This window comes from Aspergillus alliaceus, assembly GCF_009176365.1.
Source record: "Aspergillus alliaceus strain CBS 536.65 unplaced genomic scaffold BDW43scaffold_35, whole genome shotgun sequence".
Lineage (NCBI taxonomy): Eukaryota > Fungi > Ascomycota > Eurotiomycetes > Eurotiales > Aspergillaceae > Aspergillus > Aspergillus alliaceus.
In genome coordinates this window covers 1-23,341 of record NW_022474718.1, presented here as the reverse complement: position 1 = coordinate 23,341, position 23,341 = coordinate 1, and the positions used below count along the sequence as shown (strand labels likewise).

Genomic DNA, 23,341 nt, shown 5'->3' with positions numbered 1-23,341 from the left:
CAAGGAGCGGTCTTATAATTTTCAGAGACGATTGACACTATATCGTGATATGCTGGGGAGTGCAGGTATGTACTGGGCACAGCCCGAGACGGGTACTTCACAGACAATTAAAAACGAATTTGGCGATTAAGATATTCAGGGTGTTGAGGGGGCGATGAAGGAACAAGGACGAAACACGCGATAGAATACCGTCATCCTCTCGCGGTGATCAATTCTGCCCCGGCTCGAGCTCGCTTCGGTGATACTACGCTCAGGGCTGCTGTAACAGAAGGCGGTCACATAACCCATGTGGCGGAGATGGGACTGCCCTGGTGACAGTGACAGAGCGATGGTAGGATTTAGCATGCGCAGAACCTGGACAATGACTGGTGTCGGGGAGATGATCTCGGTCGCTAGGTGGGAAAAAAGTAATCTTGAGATGAGAGGCGAAGAGTCGAAATCTGATTGAGACGTGGCAGACTCTGAACTAGTTCAACTAGTTCGTTGAGAAAGGCGAATTCCATCTTTAGCTTAATACTGGCTGCCATAGGGCCGTAGCCAATTTTGATATTTTGAAGGTGAGTGTGATCAATGATCACTAGGGAGACATCTGATAGGAGCAGAATGATGTTGACGACGATCAGTTCTTTCACCACTCGGTTGCCTGCACACCCTTGGGCATCCAGGATAGGTTTCAGATTTTGGAGCACAACCCAAAGGTAGATGCCTGCTATGATCAGTTCGCGCGCGCATGAGCCGGTTATGGCAACGTGCTCGTATATACGGCAGAAAGCATCCAAGTCCGGTCTTGTGGTGAACTCTCTTATGAGTTTTAAGATAGTTAGAGGAAGATGGAGGACACAGGCGGTGGCAACGATGAAGACGAGGACATATCGAGGAGTTCGGTCGATTGTAACGAGATGCAGTCGGGCGTAGAGTACCATGATGCCACCAGTGGCCATGGAGAAAACCCCTAAGGGAAAGGTGATCTTTGCCAGAGCTGGGGGCCCAGTTCCCAACAACCGAAGGACTGCAGCTGTAACAAAGATGATGATCCCCCATGTGGCCGCTATGAGGCTCCAGAAGTAACAGCCACGGTAGTGTCTGAAAAAGCAGAAGATCCAATAGAATAGCTCCAGGGCATTGTAGGCCGCGATAGCCAGGAGGGGGAAGATCACCAGAGTAGCTTCGCGGTTGAAGGCCGGGGACTCTAATACCTCTGGCATGCTAACTTGAGAAGTCGGGCATTCAAATCAACGTACTGTCCGACCCGGTTGGCGCGACGGAGAAACAGTAGCCAAGTGAGAGGGCTGAGAAGCAACTAATATAAGAAGAATAGGCTGTAGACCCACAATACAAGACAATAACAAAGAAGGATCGATGGTGAAACGCAAAAGGACTGCCTAATCAACGTGAGACTGGACCCGAAGACCTTCATGCAAGTCGATAGGAGAGCATAGCAATTGTTCGACTCCGCAAGGCACCGCGGTCTGAGTCTACTAACAAAGGTACTATCTAACTACTCCTCAATGTCAGCCCTTGCCCCATTCTCTTGCCAAAAAGCGTATCCAAAACTAAGCGCCACTAAATAGTCATACTAAGTATTAATAAACTCAACAGATTTCCCTGACCTATTCAGAGTCGGTAGGGGAGACAGAAGTACGATCCCGGAACACTTTCAAGCGTCAACCGTTTATGTACTACATGCATAATTCAGGTTTGCGTACAACTTAACCTAATCTGCAGATGACAACCGTCTAGCAACTGCTAACACAATAAGGACCAACGTCAGTATATGCAGGGCTCAACTGGCAGCTTTAACCAATCAAACTAGTCCCGCATACATGGAAGGAGTACTATGGACATAAGAATGGCTGGATGCTCCAGGATAAACTTCCTGTCTGGATCAAGCCCACGGACATGCTGTACAGGGGTCACGACATCCACCTCTCTCGACAAGAAAAACCTCACCCAAGGCCTAGGCCGCAGGTAAGTCTGGGCTAGCAATATTGAGAACAAAGAAAGTGGAGATTGTACATGCTGTTGAATGGCACATAGCCATATTTGGCTTTTAGCCGTTGCACCCCAAGTTATGTGGCGTTTGGTGGCCCGTGACGGCGTGTCGGAAGCGTATCCGCGATTTCTCCTTCAATGCTGAGACAAAGGTAACTGCGAATTGAGCTCCACAGTTCAGGCTTCGGCTTCTTTCGGACATGAGAGGGGTTGAACAGGTCGCCGAAGATCTTCAATATTTCAAATTCATGAACGCGGCGTTATGCAAATACGGAGGTCGTAGCGCATGATGGTCACCATGATGGTCAATCCATGACAGACAGCGAGGGAAGACTGTATCCTGGTCCCTATAGCTTTACGCCCTTGGAGAATTACTGTGCATTGTGGCCTACTCCAGATCAACCAGGAGCCTCTCTGTCAGGAATCACAGTGGGGCCATCCTTGCTCGTGTCCTTCAGCTAGGAGGCTAGCAATAACCGATGACCCGGTAAGATTTCATCCGTCTGTACGGCATACTCCGTATTCAGTGCCTTGGAGCCCAAGGGACTCTGTATTTGTAGATCGGGTCATCGCTGTCCGATTGAGCCTACTTCTCGTTAACATTACACTGAGTGTGGAATGGTGCAGTCCCAGCAGACTGGTCCTTCTACCCCTCGAAGGATTCACGGGGCAGACGAGCAAATTTCTTGTTTACTTGTCATCATTTTCAGAGTGTGTTTAAGAAGGGGCCGAAAGAAGAGTAAAATAGAATAGTAGTCTTTGCTGCTTCTTCATTTAAAATTTCAGTGGTTATGTAGAATTCATTCTGGACAGATTAGAGATGTGTCAATTAAAGACAAATGATCGACCGGATGATCATGTGGTCTGTGCGCCAAGTAGCTGACGTGACGTTTTCGGCGGAAGCTTTAGCTTTACTCTTTTGCCTTCCTAACTTCATCTCCTGCATTCCTATTCACCCTTCTTGCTCCTCTGACTTTTGAGAATCACGTACACTACGCCCTTCTCAGCGAAAGATTTACATCAATATACCTCCAATGATGTCTCTACACTAATGCAGCAATACTCATTCATCCTCTAAAAAATCTATATTCCCCCTGTCGCAATGGTATCCCTGTGGCCCTTCAAAGTAAGTCGGCTGCCTGTTCATGGAGAGGATGAACCGCAACTAACCAAAGGCTCCATGTCTCTCAATCAGGGAGAAGATAACTCTCCAGCATCCTTTGAGAAAGCGCTCTCAGCTCTCTCCGGTAAAATCACGCGCGCCAACGCCCGTCTCGACATTCACCGCCAAAATGCCCGTCGCTTCAAAGCCCTGTGGACGCTATACACCACCTTCGCCTACCTCCTCTACTCAATTATTCTCGCGCTGGTACTTGGTTGGCAGAATTTTGGCGTGGTAGAGTATGCCGCCATTGCCGGAGGACCCGTGGTGTACGCGAATTCCCCTGAATAGCCCTGAACCCCCCTTTTCGCAGAAATTAATTTGGGAGTAGGATCTGTGGCGTCCGCGCCGCCAGCAGCAAGTACTTCGAATACCGCATCAGCAGAACCCAACACTACCTCGATGATCTCCAAAAGCAACGGGATGAGACCATTGAAAAACTCAAGATTGCAACCGAATACAATTCCACCCAGCAACTTTTAGAAAAATACGGAGGCGAACCCCCTAAGCGAACCCGATCGAGAGGCGGCGACGAGAAGCGCAAGTCAGAATCAAAGCGTAAACCCTCCACAGCTCAACAACAGCAACAACCGCCAGTACGGCGAACTGGCCTTCCTCCTCCCCCAACAGCGAATATCCGCCGTCCCACTCCCGTGCAGTCGCCTGTCGCTCCCTCTCCCGATTTCCATTCGCCTCCTTCTCCATATCCACCTCAGCCCCAGCTACAACAACCGCCTGTTTCCCCTCCACCTCCTGCATTCGATGAGCCGGGTTTCGCACCCAATGCGTTCGCAAGTGCGCCGCAATATGTCGAGCATTCGCACTGGTACGACCGTCTCCTAGACGTCCTCCTTGGTGAAGATGAAACGCAGCCGAAGAATAGGATTGCCTTGATCTGTAGCTCCTGTCGGCTTGTCAACGGTCAAGCGCCTCCAGGAATCAAATCGTTGGAAGAACTCGGTCACTGGCGCTGTGGGATCTGTGGTGCGTGGAACGGAGTTGAAAGCGAGGCGAAGAAGGTTCTCTCCGACATCCGGAGCGAGCGACAAGTGGCGGATGAAACATGGGAGCCCGTCTCGAAGGCAGAGGCGGAGAACCACTCCTCGGTCGGCGATGCCACTGGTGACGGCGTCATAGTAGCCACTAGTGAAGATGACCAGGTTGACTCCCACGACTCAGATGCCGACACGGCAGACAAGGAGCAAAAGCAAGACCAAGACCCAGACCAAGAGCAAAATCAAGAAACGCCGGTCGAGGAAGAGCAGCCAGTACCCGAACCGAAGGGAAGGCCAGTTCGGAGGAGTAACAGAAAGAAAGCATAAACATTGGCGTTCTGTATACATAGTTTACTTAGCACATCTCGGGTGGGGTTTTGTTTTTTCTTTATAGTGCATATTCTTACTGCGTTCAATGTATCCCACAACGGAGTTCAGTATTTGTTTCAAGCACATCATCCATATGTCTATCTAACTGAAGACTCAATCCAAGGCTTGCTAAAGAAAAAGGAAAACACAATGTCCCAAGCATACATGCATCAGTGTTCATGATCATTATAAGTAGACATGACAGTTGTCGTCACATTATTATCGCATCATTCACTTTCACCAACCATCACACACCCAACACATGGTATCACTTCAAGGCAGCACCAGTTAGCCATCTATTCAGTAAGCTAGTCAGTTGGTTACCCCCGGCCTGACTGACTGGTTGGCAGTTCAAATAGCCTCCTGACGATGCTGCAGTAATTCGATCGTCTCATAAGCAGCCCTCACCTCAGCCTCCTCGCCACACAGACAGCCCTCCACAAGAATAATCTGAACACTGTTCATAGTAACCGTGCACTGGTATGTGGCACCGCCTTTCTCATCCGGGACGCGCTTAAGAGCAAACATCGCGTCCCCCTTCGACAGTCGCTGCGCGATACTCCTCGGGTGAGTCACGTTAACACCCTCTAATAGAACCCGTTTAACATAAGCCAGCAGTCCTATACGTTCGATAAAGCGTTCGCAGGCGGAGAGATCCCCGCCCGAGTCGACAAAAATGGCTCCTAGAACGCTCTCGACGATGTCCGAGAAGAATTTATCCGCGTAGAGCTGCGAGAGCGGTTGCCAGGGATAATTGGGGGCGTTGTAGAGGGAGGAAAGTATCGTGTTTCGGAGTGCGCTGTGGCGCTTTAGAGCCGCTTCGCGCGAGGTCTGGAGGTCGAGGCTGTTGAATCTCATGAAGCCCCACAGCTCGACGGACTCTGTTTCCGACTTGATGGCAAATCGGCCGTCGGGGGTCTGTTCGACCTTGGTGTTTCTTTGCCCGATGGAAAATTCCATGCAGAAGAATGCGAGCAGGTTCGCGTTTACTACAGCATGTTTGATCAGGGTCATCTCTCCTGGCGAGATCTTGTTGGAGTATTGGAAGATTATGGGTACGATGACCATGTCCAGGATGGCATCGCCGAGGAATTCAAGTCTTTGGTAGGACTGGGTCGATTGGTCATGCTGGCAGGAAGGGTGGGTGAGAGCCTCGATCAAGATCTCCTTGTTCTTGAACCTGTACCCGAGATATTTCTGCAAGTTATTGTCTATGACGTGGTGCACAGTCTGGGGTTCGGCGTCCGAGCTTGCAGTCATGGCTGCAATGTCCAGGGGCTGTCTGTTAACTTCTGGAAGGAAACAATGCATGCAGGCCTGAGCTTTGGCATGACCTCCATCTAGATAGGCGGCACCGATAAGTGCCTCGACTACGTCCGCCAACACTTTGCTCGACATCTGCCTCTTAGAGGGGGCAGCTGTCAGCCTTGTTGAGATTAAAGGCGCAGTCCATCTACGAGGAGTGAGCACTTTGCTCACGATGAAAGCATCCAATCCAACGTCAAGAGCAGCCCGAGTCAGACGTGGGTTTTGAACAATGGCGGTGCGACCTTCGGTAAGGAAGCCCTCGGGCCAGTTAAAGTTCTCGAAGAAAAGCTGGCATGAGACGGTGAATTTCAGGATCGAGTCCCCGAGAAATTCATAGCGCTGATAGTTTGTTTCACCTTGTGCCGATGGTGCCGTGATCGCTGTGACGACATGTTGAATATTCCTGAACCCGACATCACACAGAATGGTTGCAGACAGTCTAGTTGCGAGTAATGTACTCTCAAGTCGGTCGACAATAAGCGGAATGAACAAACCAAACATGGCTACGGAAACTGGAAACTTGGAGATAATGCACCTATCTGCTGCGACCATATGTACCTTAGCAGCCACTGCTTCCGTTTCGACGGTAGCATCACACTGCCCGTTCTCTAAAGTCAGGGGGTGCAAAAAGTTTCTCCGACGTGGAATGGGGCCACATTCCAATTCAACCGGACCGGCTTTGGACACAATCCACTTCTGACAAAAGAATGGCGCATTGTAGCGCGAAAGGTCCCGGACTATTCCCATCGCAGCAGGCATAACGCCCTTTGAGTACACCTCCAAGCCAGGTTCGTGTCCTGCGTTCAAAATGAGCCAATCCGCCAGCTCGGTACTCGGTAGATCGGGTCCAAAGAGAGTCACGAAGTCGTGTTGGTCCGGCAATTGTCGGCTTCTGGGTGCTTGAAGGTAAAGCGCGGTGATGGCCCTCATGTTTTTCACGCAGTCGGCGGCCATTGTCGGGATCCGCTCTGGAACATCAAATGACAACGTAAGAGTGGTTTCGCGGTCCCAGAAAAGAGTCATTGGGGCTAGCGGGGGCAAGAATGTCGGCGCGATCATTTTCATACATAGTCCATCCGTTGGGTGTCCATTGCTCTCCAGTCCTATGCGCATCTGATGGATGTCTGGACAGTCCCATGAACATGCCCACTCTGCCCAGGGGTCGTGCTGCTCAGATACCTCTACGACGGAAGGCAAAGTGCTGACGTCGTTAGGCTTGAACTCGGGGTTATTCGTTAATGGCAGAAGATGGTTGTTCAACAGGCCAAATTCATACAAGGCCCTGTATGCTTGAAAAGCGGATTCTTTTACCGCTGCGCGCTCTGTCTTCCACCAAAGCTTTCCCTCAATGCGACGAACCTTCGGGTGTACGCAACTAGGCAGAATGACCGTGCCTTTGATAAGGCCTAATTTGTCCTTCTCGAATGAGAACTCTGGCCTATTATCAACATACCGTTCCTCAGGAAGCACGGCGCAGAAATGATATAAATGTGAGACGACAGAATCTGGCGTTATGACGGCACTATCAAGTGTTAAGACGAGGATCACAAGAGCGCAGAAAACCACTTACCCGGTGGCCTCGACAATAATTCTCTCCGGGATGTTTTCATCCATGTCTATGTCTTCCTGGGCTTGTGCCTCCCGGATGTGTCTTTCTTCGTCTTGATAGGCTTTGACCATTGCTTGCTCCAGCATCTGCCATTTGGGCAAATCACAGTTCTCATCCGCAGTGGAGAACATGATAGCGTATGTTGACTTCCTCTGTCGTGCCCGACCACGCCGCTGCACGTAAGACTTTAAGTTCGCCGGTTTGTCAAAGCAAACAACGACACTACAAGCTGTGACATCAATGCCTTCTTCCAAGACACTGGTCGTGACGATCAAGTTTTTGCGCCCGCTTCGGAAGTCGTTTAGCGTCCCTCTTTGCTTTTTCGGATTGTGCCACTCGCCCACCATGTCTTGGCGACCGTTATTCCCTGCCATGCCGACGTAAGCTGCGCATCGGAAACGGTTCTTTGTTTGAGGATGAAAGGAGAGCAACTGGGCCAGAACGCTCACGGTGACCCTTTGTTGCACAAAGATCAGTCCTGAAAACTCGGGGTCATTGAACTTGGCCAGAAACTTGATCAATACTTCGAGCTTTGGCGACATAGGGAAGTCGTCAACGTCTGCGAGTTTCGCCTGGACCTCACGTATTGGTATCCTCGACAGGAAGTTCGAAAGGAAGACTCTCTCCTCGTCTTCCCATTCCAGCGTCAAAGACCTATCACTAATAGCAGTGCGCAGCTGCTCTATAGACGTGCAGATGTAGTAGTCTGCTGCCCACTCTCCCAGTTCCTCGAAGATGTGTCGGCTACGAGTCACGAAGCGTTCTATTTGTTCGTTGCAGATTGACTTTCGCCTCATGAGCGTTTTTAGCCCTCCGTTTGTGTGACAATTACTGCCACTGTAGAGTATAGCATCCGGATCGCCATCACCGTCAATCGATTCCCAGGCGTGAAGGAGGGCCTGCAACGCCCTGCTGCCAGACGTCATGTCTATGTCTATGGGGTTATATACTAGTTTCAGTAACTCAGGTCGATGAGTATACATGGTGAGTTCTTGTTTATAGACTTGGGGAGTTTTGCAAACGGAGTCGAGGTTCGACTCCAGGGTTCTGACGACTTAGTTGAGCGGTCACAATGAGAATGATGGAAAAGTGAAGTTCCTCACCTCAAATCCTGACTTTTTGACCTGACAACCGGGCTAGCGGTCAGACCCAAAATGCGAGGGACGCTATCTCCACCGTGCTCCTTCATCGTGGGATGATAAAAATCAAACATAATCATGTTAGCCGGATGTCGTCGCATGCAATGATGAGCTAGACCGAACGAACCCCAAGCATCAGCAAGTCCGCCCTTCACGTCAGTCAGACCAGAAAAGCAGAACAAACCTTCGTCAAATATGAGAAGACCAAGCTGGGACATCCTGACGAACCCATGCGTCAACGCCTCGAACAGCACAGCATGAGTCGAGACCACCACGTGCTTGTCTTTCAACAGTGCGTCCCAGATATCCTGGCTTTTCCACCTCTCAACCTTGTCCAGCCCTGTGATCGTACAAGCTTTCACGGCTGGAAGATGGCTCCGGATCACCTCATACTGCTGAAGACACAGAGCCACAGTCGGAGTCAAAAACCACGTCAACTAAAACGAAACCAACAATCAGTCCATGTATTATTACCATCAAACCTTCTATACAAATAGTAAACCAAAGAAAGAAAGAAAGGAAAAACTCACCTTGCAAGACCCGCCCTCCAATTCATACGCAATCCGTAACAACGCCCTAGAATCGGACCCCAAACAAGCCCAATTAACTTCAGTCCCCCACATAAATAACAGCGACAAGTATCAGAAAACCAAAGCCAAGCAATGAACCCAACACCCAAAAACAAAAACCACGGAACAAAGAAAAGAGAAGACAAGAAGATAGAAATAGTAATAAACATACACCTGCGTCTTCCCCGTACCCGTATCCATCTACTCCACGTATTCAGTATCAGCATGCAATACATAGGGTATGTATCCACATCCCCATGACAGGGGTGAATGAATAAATGGCAAACATACCGCCACGATAATATTCTGCTTCAGACTAGCCTCGAACATCTCATATTGGTATCCTCTCGGTCGATAATATAGATCATTTTTACTTTGGAGTTTCTGGTCATTCTTAAGCGTCATGGTGGCTGCGGGATGATAGTGACACCGATGGTGATAGTGATAGTAATAGTGTTAGGCAGAGCCAGAGTTCGAAAGGGGAGCTGGTATGGAACGAGAACGTGCACTAAAGCAAGCATGAGAAGAACTGTACGTAGCTATAATAGAATACCCAGAGTAAGGTAGAGGACTATCGGTGTGAATGTAAAGGAATCAAGGGATAAGGAAAAGGGTATGTTTATGTTAATGGTTGGGGGGTGTTGAAAGAGTCTGTAAACAATAGAGAAGATGTGGGAGGAGGAGTAGTAGTAGTAGTAGTATGTGGGGTAAAGGTCTTATCTTTCTGGTTAGGGACCGCGGACTGGTTGGCTCTTGGACAGGGGGTTATTTGGACCGTACACCCTGTTCTAGGCTCCTACTGTATTTCTATTGCATAGAGTTAGCCTTGTCTGGTGGAGGACCATAATAATATGTCTATTATAGATAGTCAGGCTCGAGTAGAGGGTGGGTTTCAAAATAGGCGTGTTTTCTTTTCGAACTTTCTACGTTTTCTCCTGGCTTGAGTTGATAACTTGTACGATTGTTGAATAGTACACATACAAACCTATAATGTTAACGTTTGGAACAGAAGACACTGGTAGAGAAAAAGGAAGCAAAGGAAGCAACACCTTCAGTCCAATTGGCCAGTTAAGTGTATTTATGGGTTCAATCAATTCCCCCCGAGAAAAAGATGAAAATAAAAAGAGGATTAATGACGGGGCGTGTTCCCATCGGACTGAGCGTTTTAAATCCAGGCACAACGCAGAACACCGTGCCTTCCAAAGCATCAAATGAAGAAAACGTTGCAGCATCACGCCATACACCCAAGCATAAAAAGCGGGAGAATACAAAGAGAATGGTAGATAAAAGCAGAAATAAAGTCATACCACAAGGATGACACACCGTCCAAAGAAGCGATAACACCGGTATCTGGATGTAGAATAGGGTTTAGAGCTTTGAAAAAGGACAAGGGCTAAATGGGGTCATGAAACCATGGGGAGCCCATGACTAGGTTGCTCCGCCTTGGTCACATCCGAGTCAGCTTGGGTCTCATCATTACGCGTGCGGCGACCCGGAAAGTTATTGCCAAGGTAATTGGCCTCTTCATTGGGGTGCTTGCGCATCCCTAAGCCTGCGACAGCTATCCGATTCAATGAGTTCATGTCGTCGTTAACCGCGGCACCCTGGGCGGGCCCTTGCGGTTGCTGGGCGCCTGAAGGTGGCGCTGCCGCCGATGAAGACGCCGTGGCAGGCCCAGCACCGGGTTGCGGGATATTCAAGTCGGTCCGGGGCTGGCTCAGATCAATGTTTCCTGGTAGCTCGGGCACCTCGCCCTGGGATTCCAGAAGTCGTGACTGGAGATTGATGATGTACTCGCGGAGTTGATAATTCTCCGCTTGTAACCCCTTGAAGGCATCTGACATGGTATCAAATTCCTTCACCTGCTCCTCCAATTTGCGAATATAACTTTCTTTGCGCTGGCGGAATGCTCGCTATCTACCAGTCAGCAAGCTTCCCGCGGAATTGGCCGATCTCCAACGTACCTGTGCAGCACGGTTCTGAGCGGCACGCTTAGAGGTCGACAACGGTCGCTTGCCGTACGTCTTCGGACTCTCCGGGCCCGTGGGCTCCGGCTGTGGCGGCGTCTGTGGCGGACCGCTGAGCATCGCAGCTCCCGAAATGGCCGGATCGATGTTGTTCTGGTCGCGGGGGCTTGTCGCATTGGGCTGCATATGCGGTGGCTGCGCGGTGGAGGCCTGTGGACGCGTTTGCTGCGGATGTGATAGGTGCTGATGGGCCGCTAGGAGTTGATCATGGAGGACTATATTCAGACAACCATCTTTGCGTTAGCATTTCCCTCGTATATCCTAGAGAAGGAGAGCCAATCGAGGCGAGTCGAAGCTACAAGTGCAGGGTAAATATGACTTCATAGCACGCGGTAGCTGGACGTCATCCTCCGATTTCTTTGTTGTTTTCAGGCTGTTCCTTCTCCTTCCTCTACGATCGACGTAATGCGACACTTACCCTGGTCCGCATGGTCCTATAGATGCAATTAGCGCGTGTGACGATTTACAAGCTATTCACAGTGCACTGGAAGAAACGCGACCGCGGAGGAGAAGCCGTCGTGGCGACAGCTAGGATGATGCCGGGTCGGTCCCCGCGAGCGGAAAAGCGCGATACCAGCACCGAAAGACATCGTGAGACAGAGCTCCAGTCCCGTTGCGTCTCTCGGATGGGTGTGGTGGGCAATGGGGTAACAATGATCTGATGACAAACCGCAGGCTGCTTACCTGAGCAGATGTTTGCATGCTTGGATGCGGCGCTGGGGCTAATGTAGGCTGCATGGAGAGTATGGAGGTTCAAACACGAAGACGCGCCCGAGAGGATCCGCAACACCGACGTCAACTCGAATCCAGCAAAGAGGAAGTCAGGTAATTGAGCCTGAACCAACGACCGTTCCCCGAGGAAAACAGGTGAAGTTGTAGAGGAATTGGAATGAGAGACGCGCGATGAGGTAAGCAGCAGAAGTACAGTAGTTTGGTTTGGTTTAATTTAGGAGTGTTAGGTAAGGCGATGATGAATCAGCCTAGACTATCAAAGTAACGTTAGTTAGTTTAGTTTTTGCTGACTGATTATGGTGATGTCGTAAGCAGGGAAGGGTGAATTCTCACGTTGACTAAGGAAAAAAGGGGAGGAGAAAAGAGGAGTCTGAGGCGATTAGTTAAAAGATCAGTCAGACGCTTCGTGACGTGGGACAAAGAGGAAAAAAGTGGGGGCCAGAGCGGAAACCTGAGGCAGGAGGCCATCACCAAACCACAACAACAGCGCGTTATTCGGATTCGGTCACCGACCCCCAAGGTCTAGGTATATTGCATTATATTTGGGATATTCTCCCATTTCATGACTGATTGTCTACAGATCTACTCATGGCTCATTCGTATTGTCTATTGATACACCAATTGACGCAGTTTATCCTACGTAACATATTCAATAACTCCGAGTCATCGATCAGTAGATGGACAGGTAGACATGACGGCCAAGGCATCAATCAACACCCCCGCTTTGAATCCTTCTGCTGACTGATCCGACTCATGCTGACTCATTCTTCCGGCGCTTCCGCACGCTTGGTCACGGGAAAGCTCTGTCCTCCATCAATTCACCAGAGCTTTGAAACAACCTTCACGATAATTCCGAATACTCGGTTTATCGAACCGCTAATCAATTAGTTAATTTTTCACAGTAGGAACTTCCCCATAGCAGTACTCAAAAGGACACGGGTATCATTTAACACAAGGTACAGAACGCTGTAGACATGTATGCATCCGCGGAAATATATACCTCTACATCATCAACCCTACAGCACTTGATTCCGCGCACGATCCTCCAAACACTGGGGTATATTTCCCTACAAGTTGTTAAACAAGATAACTCCGAGACGCTTGACGAAAATTAGGCTCTCGGAGATGTGGCTAATGCGCTTACACCTATAGACGATATTTGTCCAGCTGTTGACCGGAGAAGCATGGTCGTCACCGCCTTTGGGCTTCTATCGCATGATTCTGCCTATGCTTGCACATTTAGGCAGGCGGAAGGCGAGATAACTAACGCGACTAGATGTATCGAGCAGGCTAGACCTTCCAGCTACATATGTACATGCCTACTCGCCATGGTTTCATCCAACTGGTCGAAAATGCCTCGAAAAGCATTATACTTCAGCAATAACTACGCTGTGCTGGAGTTCAGTGAGAACTATTTTTGCCAGACCATACACAATTTCGAGTGTTCCTGCACTTGCCTGTCATCGCTTTATCGTCACTGTACATGTGAGCGGGATGGTCAATTCACAATATTGGGTATCAATTGAATTCGACATATGCGTAGAGGAAAGAAAGAAACAATTATCATGTGAAGGCGGCCATTTCATACTGTCGCATACACCATACATTTGGGTCTTAGGGGTAGGATTCCTGTCAAGGGCTTAATGAGTGAATGAAGCATGTGATATAACGGAAGCAACGCTGACCAAGATGCAATTATAGACAATAAACATAGTACCGGATGGAACTGGATAAATGATTGGATATTATTGGCCAATTCATAGGTTTAATATCATCACAAGAGCATCCCTATGATGACTATCACATGCATAGTGTCAAATATCTCCCACCAACCATCGGACTAATAACATGACCAATTATAATGGATTCACTTCGATGCGTCGACCCGGAGGGGCGGAACAAATATTAAATCTACTATCGGGCGTAATGGAAGGACTTTTGGAGGCTGAAGATGGATCCTGGAGTTTATGCTCAACAGTTGAAGTATAATATCTACCAAGCAATGGTATTAGCTTCTATCGGCCCACAAACAAAGGGACCATCAACTTAAGAACCTTGAAGTAAACTAGCTTCCTGAAACAGATAATACCCCGGCCTCGAGTTAATGGACCGTGGTGCTCTTGGTGGCACTTTCATAATGTGTGGATCTTGGTTGCTGACCCACCTATAACCTTGGTTTAAATTCTGTCCCAGGGAATCGGGAGCCGGGACAATGTAGTCTGGATCCATTGTGGATTATGGTAGTACTGAGTTAACCTAAAAAAAAAGAAATTGAAATGGTGATGACGGAGAGCTCTATCTTTTGCCCAATTTTGGGAAATTTCATGTGAGATTTGCTTCGAGCTACACTTCTGTCTTATTATGATGCGATATCAACGTGGGAAGAAAAGCAATATGAGAGCCTTGGGCTGCTAGCTGTAGATCAGACCTTTGGTGTAGAGTAGTCAATGGTAAGTGTGATTCTTCCATACCATCTTGCTTTCTTGTCCAAGCATAGTTCCACTATTGAGACCTTTCATTCACATGTTAGAAATATATTGACCTATGACTCTACAAGATGATATCAAGTTGGCTGATCAGGATTTACCCAATAGAAAGAAAGGCTGTGACATGGGACTTCAAGAACAAGGAACTTTATGTTTTATACACCGACTTCTATTACTAAACAAAGAATGAGGGACATTATCATGTTATTGATCTGGTGAGTTGAACGCCTGATGGGTGTCATAAAGCCTTTTTCCGTATCTTTCAAGTATTTAGAGTATATTACCTCGCGGTGAAGAGACTTAAAAGTACCTTGCAATTTTTGGGAAGGGTTCAAGTCTGATGTGGTGATACCTTGGAAAGGACTGGAAAGTCGTGTACCGACTGAGAAGCAAGATGTATGTCCAAGCGCACTGCTCAGGCTGTAGCTGAATCAAGGGGACAAGGCTTTCGGCTACTTAAAGCTGACAGATATCCAGGATTGGAAGAGTCAAAACACTGTACTGCACAGAGGGTTTAGCGGTGTAATATCGATTTTCGTCCATATCATCAAAGTCCAAGCTCTTATAAAAAGGTCTCTCTCCATGGATCGACTATATGACCTCCCAAGCAACTTCGATTATATATATGGGATAATCTGTTGCCCCCATAGACCTTGGAGACTAGGCTCACGGAAAAGTGGTCCTTAGAGCATCGGACGATATGAAGAGAACTTCAAAGCATCGCAAACATATGCAATATATAGTCAATAGGCCCCATGTAGTAGGCTTCGTGGCGCACATGCGCTGCTTCTAGTCACCTTAAGATTTTGAGGGTGCAGCAGGTCAAGACAGAGACCAGTGTTGAATGGTGTTTCGAGACGCTTTCCTGTCTTGAACTTCTGCGTTCCTAACATCGTCAAAAAAGGTAGCTAGTTAAGAGACACGAAGCTCTCTATTATAACCACACTGGACTGAGTCGCTTAGTATATAGATACATCAAAGATATTTGAGAGGATAAGACAGGACTGACGGTAAATTGACAGCCTTGTCCCGTAGGTACGAGGCTGAGAGCACACTTTAGCTAATAAGCTACTCAATCGTCTCCCTATCCTCTGTCCTCTCGGTATGATCACTGAAGAGTCCATACACCGGAAGGTTGCCGTATGGGGTGCCAAAGTTCATGTCCAATGCTACAAGCATGTAGATAATTACCTGACATCGTCCCTTTTCTAGTTCATAAGGAGCCTTAACATCGTACGGGGGTTGTGGGTTTTACCCATATAAGATATATCATCTTGATTTCGGAGTGCTATATCACTGCGACAAGGAAGTGTCTTGAGGATTCCGTGCTTTGGACTGGAGCTTCTGTGACGTATAGACCAACGGGTCCGCAAAACCACCATCGCTTGAAGTTCAACGAAAGCGTTTGCGATGGTGGTGCCTAGTAGATGTGCGACACCATGGTCGGGTATAGTCCCCTTGTATAATCAGGTTGACCTCGGAGTAAAAAAGGGGTATATAAACGCATATAAAAAGGACGCAGAGAGGGTCAAGTCCTCATATAGGGGAACCATCCTTGGTTGTAGCCTGCGTCAATAGCATCTTGCACGGGGTCAACGAGCAAGGGAGGAAAGAGCTTTAGGATAGACTCAATATAGAAGAAATATTGATTGTATCGAGTTGCTTGAAGACGTGGACAGAATGTAGGAGTAAAAGGGCCCTTATATATCTGAGGCCGTTCAAAGGCTTGCAAGACGCTGCCAGAGAGTTCATGGAAGTGACCGCTCAAAACAGTGAAGTGATGGAAACATCACGTGGACTAATTGCATGCAGACTGTTATTTGTTGCCGAATGCGGAATAACTTTTTACAGTGAGGGATTTGGTGAGAAGCTTTCCAATCAATCAGCGGAATGTATCTTTTCATCTCCTCGGTTTATTGTGCCAGTTATATCTCTGACAGTGAATATGTTTAGTTGCAGGCAGTAAAGGTATGTATATACAATGTATGGTATCACCAGATCGACAAAGCTAGGTAAGTGCTTTCACTACATTATAACAAATCAATACAAGTATAAACCAGAGCTTACTGAGCCTCCGCAGGAGGATAGTCAACATAGCCCACAGCATTGTCCTCAAACGGTCCGTAGAACCTGCTACGTTCGTAAGCGTTAAAGGGAATGCCTTTCTTCAACCTCTGCACAAGGTCCGGGTTACTGGCGAAGTACCGGCCATACAACAAAGCATCATAGCGTCCTTCTTCTAGGACTCCCCAGGAGTTTGTCTGGTCCCAGCCACCGGCCGAGAAGAAAGGGGTATCACCGAAGATTTTGCGGAAGCTGGTCAGATCCACATCCAGGAGACCCCAGCTGCTCAGGAACTTATCCTTTTCTTCGTAACTGAAGATTTGTTCGTAGCGCTATGCCTGTTAGCAGAAGTAAAACAAGGAGGAGGGTATGGAGCTCACAGGTTCAATGAAGCTGACATAGGACAAGTTGGGGTGCGTCCGCTTCAATGACTGGCAAAGGAAGGTCCAGGTTTCCACACGCTGCTCGCCACGGGCTTGGTTGAACAGGCCGAATGGCGACAGACGGATAGACAAGTTCTCTTCACCCACCGTCTTCGCCAGCTCCTCCATCAATTCCAGTACGAACTTGCATCGCTTTTGTGGCGACCCACCGTATTCATCCGTGCGCTTGTTAATGTTCGAGCTCAAAAATTGTTCCGGGAGGTATCCATTTCCACTGTGTAGCTCGACGCCATCGAACCCAATCTTCATGGCCGTCTTGGCGGCTTTGCAATAGTCCTGAATGGTCTGCTTGATATGTGGGACGGTCAATTCGATTGGCGGGTGGTCGGCATAGAGGACAGGGTCTGTCGATCCCACGGGGGGATGCGAATAACACTCCGTCGGCGAGTCCCAGACCGTAGCAGAGGCGGAGACAGCTGGAGACCCGGTCATTTGAGGGATGGTAGCACGGCCAGCGTGCCAAAGTTGAGCAAAGATGTAGCCCCCTTGGGCGTGGACCGCATCAACCACTCTTTTCCAGCCGGTGGCTTGCTCCTCGGTGAACAGACCGGGGACACCCGGCATTCCATTACTCTAGATCGACAGGGAAATTGGTTACTATAATTATTCCATCACTCCCCTGGGTCTCTAACTATAGAGCGGGGGAGGTGTAGCCGGGCTTTTTTACTAAGAGCCTACCTCGAGTGAAGGCGGAATGCCTTCCGAAATGATCAGCCCGCCGGGAGTTGTGCGCTGTTGATAATACTCAACCATCAGATCTCCTGGATACCAGATACGATTGGGACTCTCAGGGGTACTGGTGGCGTTCAAGGGGACGCCTCGGTTGCGGGTCATTGGCGCATGAACTACACGATGGCTGAGCTTGATTTTGCCGTTGCTGATGTCCAGCGACTGGAATAGCTTGGAGCTTTCGCCCTCAAGCTTGCGAATCGTCATAGTGGGGCGCCGAGGCTTTCGGAAAAGAAATAAGAAGATCAACGAGCTGAAAGTTTGGTAGCAATTAATTATTAGAGGCGTATAGATATGGTTTGGATCCCAGTCCAAAAAGGAAGGAAAATGAGGAAAAGTGGAAGACAGAGTGCGACCCAAAGTTGAGCCACGACCGGTACTTATTACTAGCCTTTTTGGTTGGTGATCGATAGGAAATATCTCCGCCCCCTCGTACTCACCGTCGATCGTGCCTCCTTTTCTTCTTTTCTAATAGCCCATTACCGAACTGGGTTGACATATGGAGCCGGATCATGATTGGAACTCCAATGAGCGGCGCTGGAACTATGGGCCGCGGGTTGAACCTTTAGAGACGAAGAAACTTCCACGGCCAGAACTGTACTACCATAGGCCTCCATGTTAGAGATAGGGTCGTCTGAGATCCAATCATGTTCCTCATGTCTCGTCCAGGTGATGCCCCGAATCATACACTGTTTCAATGCCATGTCTGTGGTGGAACAACAAGAACCGAGGGATCATTAAGGGATTGGACGGCACGGATTCCACACGTAATAGAAAAGCCGAAATTAGTCATAGTTAGAACAAAGGAAACAAGAAAATTAAGGACAGAAAAGCAAAATTAAAAAAATTTTCTGTCATTCCCGTTCTCCACCTACGCGAGATTCGTTAGACGAAGTGCCTTTAGTGCTGGTTCATTAGGGTTACAAATTACAATCTCACGCCACGGGTCGGCTTCATTCCACAGCTCCAGATTTACCTGCAAAATGTTTCCGAACTTCCCCTTATGAGTCCTTGGAACTTGAACAACGTTTGTTGTGTCAGCCGTCGATCCCTCAACCCAATTCCGCGGATCAAGTTTTTCTTTTTCGCATAGTTCAGGCTACTATGGAAGGATTCCGAATAGTGCCGGGTATAGTACTTTAAGCTACGCATGCAAGTTAATGCATGATTCGCCTAGTTGAACTTGTGGCGTGTGCGCCGTCTGGAAATTTTAATATCCTGACTGGACCACTTAACACAATTACTGATTATATATCATCGGGAACGAGTAGATGCTAAACCCCAAGTAGATAAAAAGGAGAAAGCCGAGGGCCCATTTAAATTCATCACATGGAATTCTAGGTCCACTTGGTGTTGGGCTCGACCCGGACTGCTGGTGACATAGTGACAGCAATAGCATCGACGTAAAGCGATAGACGCTCCACCTTGCCCATTTCTTGCCTAAATCATAGAAAGGTCTACGAATAGTTTACTCGCGATTCATACTCGAAGGAGATCACTGAAACGACACCGTGGTTAGGTGGCGTCTATCCTTTCCTCTTCAAAAGCCCAATGACCGTCCGTTGGCCACTTCCGGGGAATTCAATGCACCTATTGTACATCCTCATTTTGCCTCCAGCGGCCCAAGCCCAACTAGGTTTTTCTATCATGTATCCATGATCGCGGTGGCGGGTCTTAACCACACTTTAACCGTCAATTTTCGGAAATTCACAGGCACCTTCCGACAGGCAACTCCATCTGCTTTGACGGCTACAGTGGCCTATGAGAAGGGAATATTTCATTGAGGAGAACGGGGACACGATCGATGGAGACGCTGGTCGGTCTTGGGTAAGGGTCTTCGATATATTGTGGACTCGCCCCCCTTGAATCCTTCGATTCTATTTTTTTTTTTTTGTTCTATTAGAGCCTCTGGAAGTGGCATCATGCTGCATTGTGGGAATCAACAATGACAAACAATCATCCTACGTCTTCATTAAATACTATAAATCTCGTCACACAATGTCTGTGCATTCCTATCGTTACTATTTTCGTGGCGACACGGTTCGCCATTCGGTGTTGGTATAAGCAGTTTGTCGTAGTGGAAGATAGTATGTTTGAACTTCAATCAAGAGGCAATTCGTGGTTACTGACTTGAGCCTAGCTTTCTGCTTACTAGCATGGGTAGGTACCTCGACATACCGCAGGAGAAGCGTCGATTAACCATCCGCAGATTCTGTTCATGGTATATTGCGCTATTGCCATTATTAGTAAGTCCACATCCCATTGATGCGCCGTAACTCTCTATACTAACTAATCCGCCAGTCGGCCAATATGGAGGAGGTATTCACTATACAGAAGTGCCACCCGAATGGGAGGTTCCCTTCAAAAAGGTATTCCACAGCGCAATTATGAAGCGGCACTCTCCGATACTAAGCTGACTCCATTAGTTCTGCTACATCGCGACAGTCTTCTACTGCCCCATGATCCTCTTCGTGAAATACGCCCTCCTTTCCATCTTGATCCGGATCTTCGCGCCATACCGAGCCCGAATCATGTTCATCTACGGACTCCTCGGATGCCTCACCATCTACTACATTATCGCTGAAATTGTTAAAATTCGCATGTGTGACCCTGTCCCAGCATACTGGACAGGGCAGCCAGCCTCATGTCTCGATCAACGAGCCGCCCTGATTGCCGACTCTGTCATCAGCGCCGTCACCGACGCCATTATCCTCGTCCTCCCGCTTCCGTTAACCTGGTCGCTACAGATGTCACGGAGCAAAAAGATGCGGGTGATCGGCATGTTATCTGCAGGAGGCTTAGCCACTGCATTTAGTATCTACCGACTGATCCTGGTTCTACGAGACGGTAGTTCCCCCAATATGACCGTGATGTTCACCTGCGTGATTCTTTCTGGGTACGTCTAAATCCCGGTTTACAAATAAGCACACTATCCAAAGACGACAAAAGACTAACGTTTCAACCAGTAACGCCGAAGGAGGCGTCGGCCTCATCTGCGCCTGTCTCCCCACCATGAACATCGTGATCAACAAGATCCGCCAAGCCGGCTACAGCTACGGTTCAAACAAATACAACCAAAACGAGTCCTCGATGCACCTCAGCAAAATGAAAGGCGCCAGCAGCAAGGGGTTCTCTGCCATCGGATCGCGAACCGAGCCTGAGTTCGGATCCGATCAAAGCCATCTGATCACGTACGCGGGAACAGTGGACGTCGGATCTGCCGGCGACGGTGGAATCCATAAAACAATCGATGTGTCGCAGACTGTGGAGGTTCTTGGAAACGAGCCTGCGCAGCGGAGTCAGTTCTAACGATGTTTTCGACTCTTATTACCTTTTTTTTTTTTTTTTTTTTTTTTTTTTTTTTTTTATAATAGATATCCGGTAGGTTTAGTAAGGCTTTTCTCTAAACATTTTCCCTACGCCCTATCCCCTGTTTTCTTTTACTTTTCTTTTGTGGAGCTTGATTCTATTGGGTTATACAGGTCTGAAGCTTGGTTCTTGATTGTTGTTCTAGAAGACTCACGATGTCATTTTGGATGTATCTAATGTATATCAACACATTATCAGATAGAGTTATGGTTACGACATCTCGTATGCATGTCAAGATCCATTGCTACGAAGGATGAATTATTTTTTCCCTTAAAACCAAACACCCCTCAATCTATAAGATCGCCTCATCCGAACCACATGACCTCGTCATAGCCCTGCAAAAAGTAAAACAACTATACATGTAAAGATTGATCTAGCGATGAAGATCATCACTAGTGGAGTTCTTTCTGCATACAACCTACACCAACGGCCATGTGGCAATATCCCGAAGGATTTGTCAAGGTTTTATATTAAAGGTATTAAAAATTAATATGTGGGCAATATACAGGCGGCTTGGGCCCCCACTCGCGGGCGAGGCGAGCGGAGAAAATCGGCGTTGTCAACTCCAGGGGAAGAATTCCGCGCATAGACTGCCTTATTTAATCTACTATACTATCGTATGGAGTAACGTATTTCCCGGGTCATCCGGCCACCCGGGCCACCCGGCCACCCAGCCGCCTTCTAAAATTGAAGCCATACAAAACACCATTTAATTGTATTGCTATAGAATAATGAGTAGTTCTACTGATTCGGGCAGTTTATAATCTTATGACCCTGTACATTGCAACCAGAACACCTAGGTGGGGCGCGTCTAGGAGCTGATTCAGCTGGTAAAGCCCTATCTGCCTGTATAGCTTTATCTGTATATTCTCTACTTTCTATAAGCGCCCTTGCTTCCTGAACTGATATACCTGACTCTATTTGAAGCTGCTTCTTAGAGTGTTTTTACTTTTTAAGCTACTTTTCATGAGTATCCTGGTATTACTTAATTTAATACTTCAAAATAGTTACCTTAGCTAGAGCCTGTTCAGCACCTTTTAAAATCTAATTTAAATTCAGTTTAACAGGCGAATCAGGACTTCTAGATTGATTTCTTAACAGCTTTTTTAACCTGGTTTCTGATTTATTCAGCTATTTTATAGTATAAGGTATTTTAGATACTAAGCTGCCTTGACTGCTTAGTCTGCTGCCTGGAGATGTGGGGATTTTAAGCTGTACAGTAATATGAGCAAGAATCTGCTCAGGATTAAAAGAAACTAATCCAGTTGCTTAAAAAGTACTGTAGATAGTGCCGCTAGTAAAGGCCTGCCTACAGGCCTTGGAATAGACTGATAAAAAATTATCTTTATTAATATAATCGATTCCACAGCGCGTTTTAGATTCAATTAATTTTCCATATACCTTTTTCTAGAGATGAAAAGCAGATAATATCAAGCAGTTAAAGCTTATAAGAAGCATGAGCAGGCATATAGATTGGTATAATATCATTCTCTAAGCAAATCTGATTAAATTAAAGTATAAGATAACTATCATGGCTATTAAGAATAAGTAGGCAATATTGTCCTATAGATTAGCCTGTAGTAGCAGGTATAAAATAATTCTGTAGCTAGTGTGATTCCATTAGCCAGCCACCTAACCACTAGGCTAAAAGCTCAGCAATTGACTACTTGAAAAGTAGTCAACCTGTTAGGTGGTATATATATAAGGTGGTCCTATCTCATACTAGGAACCACACTAGTATAGGCCAATTTCATTGCTCGTCTAACCATTAGGACTTATTTTAATCCTCCAATCTGATAAGATATCTTGATTCTTATATTAGGCCTCTATATACACTTTGCCTTTAAAAACAATATAAGGAGATAAAGTCTATCTATTAGAACTTATACATTCTATAGAGATAATCCATTCCCGGTTTCCTGGCTGTATAATAAAAGGTTTCCCTTGTATATCAGACCTAGTTACTACCTTAGCAGTAGCTACTAGGTATATTATAAATCCTGTTTTATCAAAATTATAGATATCACTTAATATAATACTATACTGCTAAATAACATCATTTACTTGCTGGAACTAGGCACGCAGAACCTTAGGATCTTTAGCTTTAGCACGCTGATAGTTATATCTGTATATAAAGCATATTTTCAGCTCAGGCCTGCGCCTAATAAAGATTAAAACCCAGTTTTTGCCAATAGTAGTAGAAGTAACAGTAGGATCACGCTTAGCAAGCAGAAGGTTAGCTATTTCTTGTACATAAGCAGGCCGAGAACTTGCTCCACGTCAATCTAGAGATATAATTTACTATACAAGCGATTCTTCTTTAGAGATACTTAATTTATGATTCTCTA

The 23,341-nt window shown here is 47.3% G+C and overlaps 6 protein-coding genes across 6 annotated transcripts; 2 read left to right on the top strand and 4 right to left on the bottom strand.

The window, feature by feature from the left end:
* Positions 1 to 135: 135 nt before the first annotated feature.
* BDW43DRAFT_313085 (uncharacterized protein) lies at positions 136 to 1,205 on the bottom strand (the record flags this gene model as incomplete). The annotated part of the gene is made up of 2 exons (XM_032047504.1): positions 136 to 392; positions 461 to 1,205. 2 exons carry the CDS (start codon positions 1,203 to 1,205, stop codon positions 136 to 138), a joined length of 1,002 nt encoding a protein of 333 aa, XP_031898111.1.
* A 1,734-nt stretch (positions 1,206 to 2,939) lies between these two features.
* On the top strand, positions 2,940 to 4,587 carry BDW43DRAFT_140744 (uncharacterized protein). Its single transcript, XM_032038312.1, has 3 exons — positions 2,940 to 3,118; positions 3,188 to 3,423; positions 3,486 to 4,587. Exons 1-3 carry the CDS (start codon positions 3,095 to 3,097, stop codon positions 4,474 to 4,476), a joined length of 1,251 nt encoding a protein of 416 aa, XP_031898110.1. The 5' UTR covers positions 2,940 to 3,094; the 3' UTR covers positions 4,477 to 4,587.
* Positions 4,588 to 4,869: 282 nt separating this feature from the next.
* Positions 4,870 to 9,548, bottom strand: BDW43DRAFT_301748 (putative RNA helicase/RNAse III; the record flags this gene model as incomplete). Its single annotated transcript, XM_032045102.1, has 7 exons — positions 4,870 to 7,348; positions 7,397 to 8,482; positions 8,539 to 8,686; positions 8,759 to 9,011; positions 9,105 to 9,150; positions 9,316 to 9,344; positions 9,435 to 9,548. 7 exons carry the CDS (start codon positions 9,546 to 9,548, stop codon positions 4,870 to 4,872), a joined length of 4,155 nt encoding a protein of 1,384 aa, XP_031898109.1.
* A 912-nt stretch (positions 9,549 to 10,460) lies between these two features.
* Positions 10,461 to 12,009, bottom strand: BDW43DRAFT_140659 (putative transcription factor kapC). Its single transcript, XM_032038311.1, has 4 exons — positions 11,855 to 12,009; positions 11,589 to 11,604; positions 11,108 to 11,385; positions 10,461 to 11,056 (listed from the first exon to the last, which is right to left on the bottom strand). The coding sequence occupies exons 1-4, from the start codon at positions 11,906 to 11,908 to the stop codon at positions 10,547 to 10,549; spliced, it is 858 nt and encodes a 285-aa protein (XP_031898108.1). The 5' UTR covers positions 11,909 to 12,009; the 3' UTR covers positions 10,461 to 10,546.
* A 4,442-nt stretch (positions 12,010 to 16,451) lies between these two features.
* BDW43DRAFT_301746 (alkene reductase) lies at positions 16,452 to 17,831 on the bottom strand (the record flags this gene model as incomplete). The annotated part of the gene is made up of 3 exons (XM_032045101.1): positions 16,452 to 16,784; positions 16,833 to 17,468; positions 17,574 to 17,831. The coding sequence occupies 3 exons, from the start codon at positions 17,829 to 17,831 to the stop codon at positions 16,452 to 16,454; spliced, it is 1,227 nt and encodes a 408-aa protein (XP_031898107.1).
* A 1,653-nt stretch (positions 17,832 to 19,484) lies between these two features.
* Positions 19,485 to 21,286, top strand: BDW43DRAFT_282657 (uncharacterized protein). Its single transcript, XM_032042657.1, has 7 exons — positions 19,485 to 19,711; positions 19,765 to 19,784; positions 19,834 to 19,870; positions 19,926 to 19,993; positions 20,051 to 20,520; positions 20,591 to 20,969; positions 20,991 to 21,286. Exons 1-6 carry the CDS (start codon positions 19,570 to 19,572, stop codon positions 20,931 to 20,933), a joined length of 1,080 nt encoding a protein of 359 aa, XP_031898106.1. The 5' UTR covers positions 19,485 to 19,569; the 3' UTR covers positions 20,934 to 20,969; positions 20,991 to 21,286.
* The last annotated feature ends 2,055 nt before the right edge of the window (positions 21,287 to 23,341 follow it).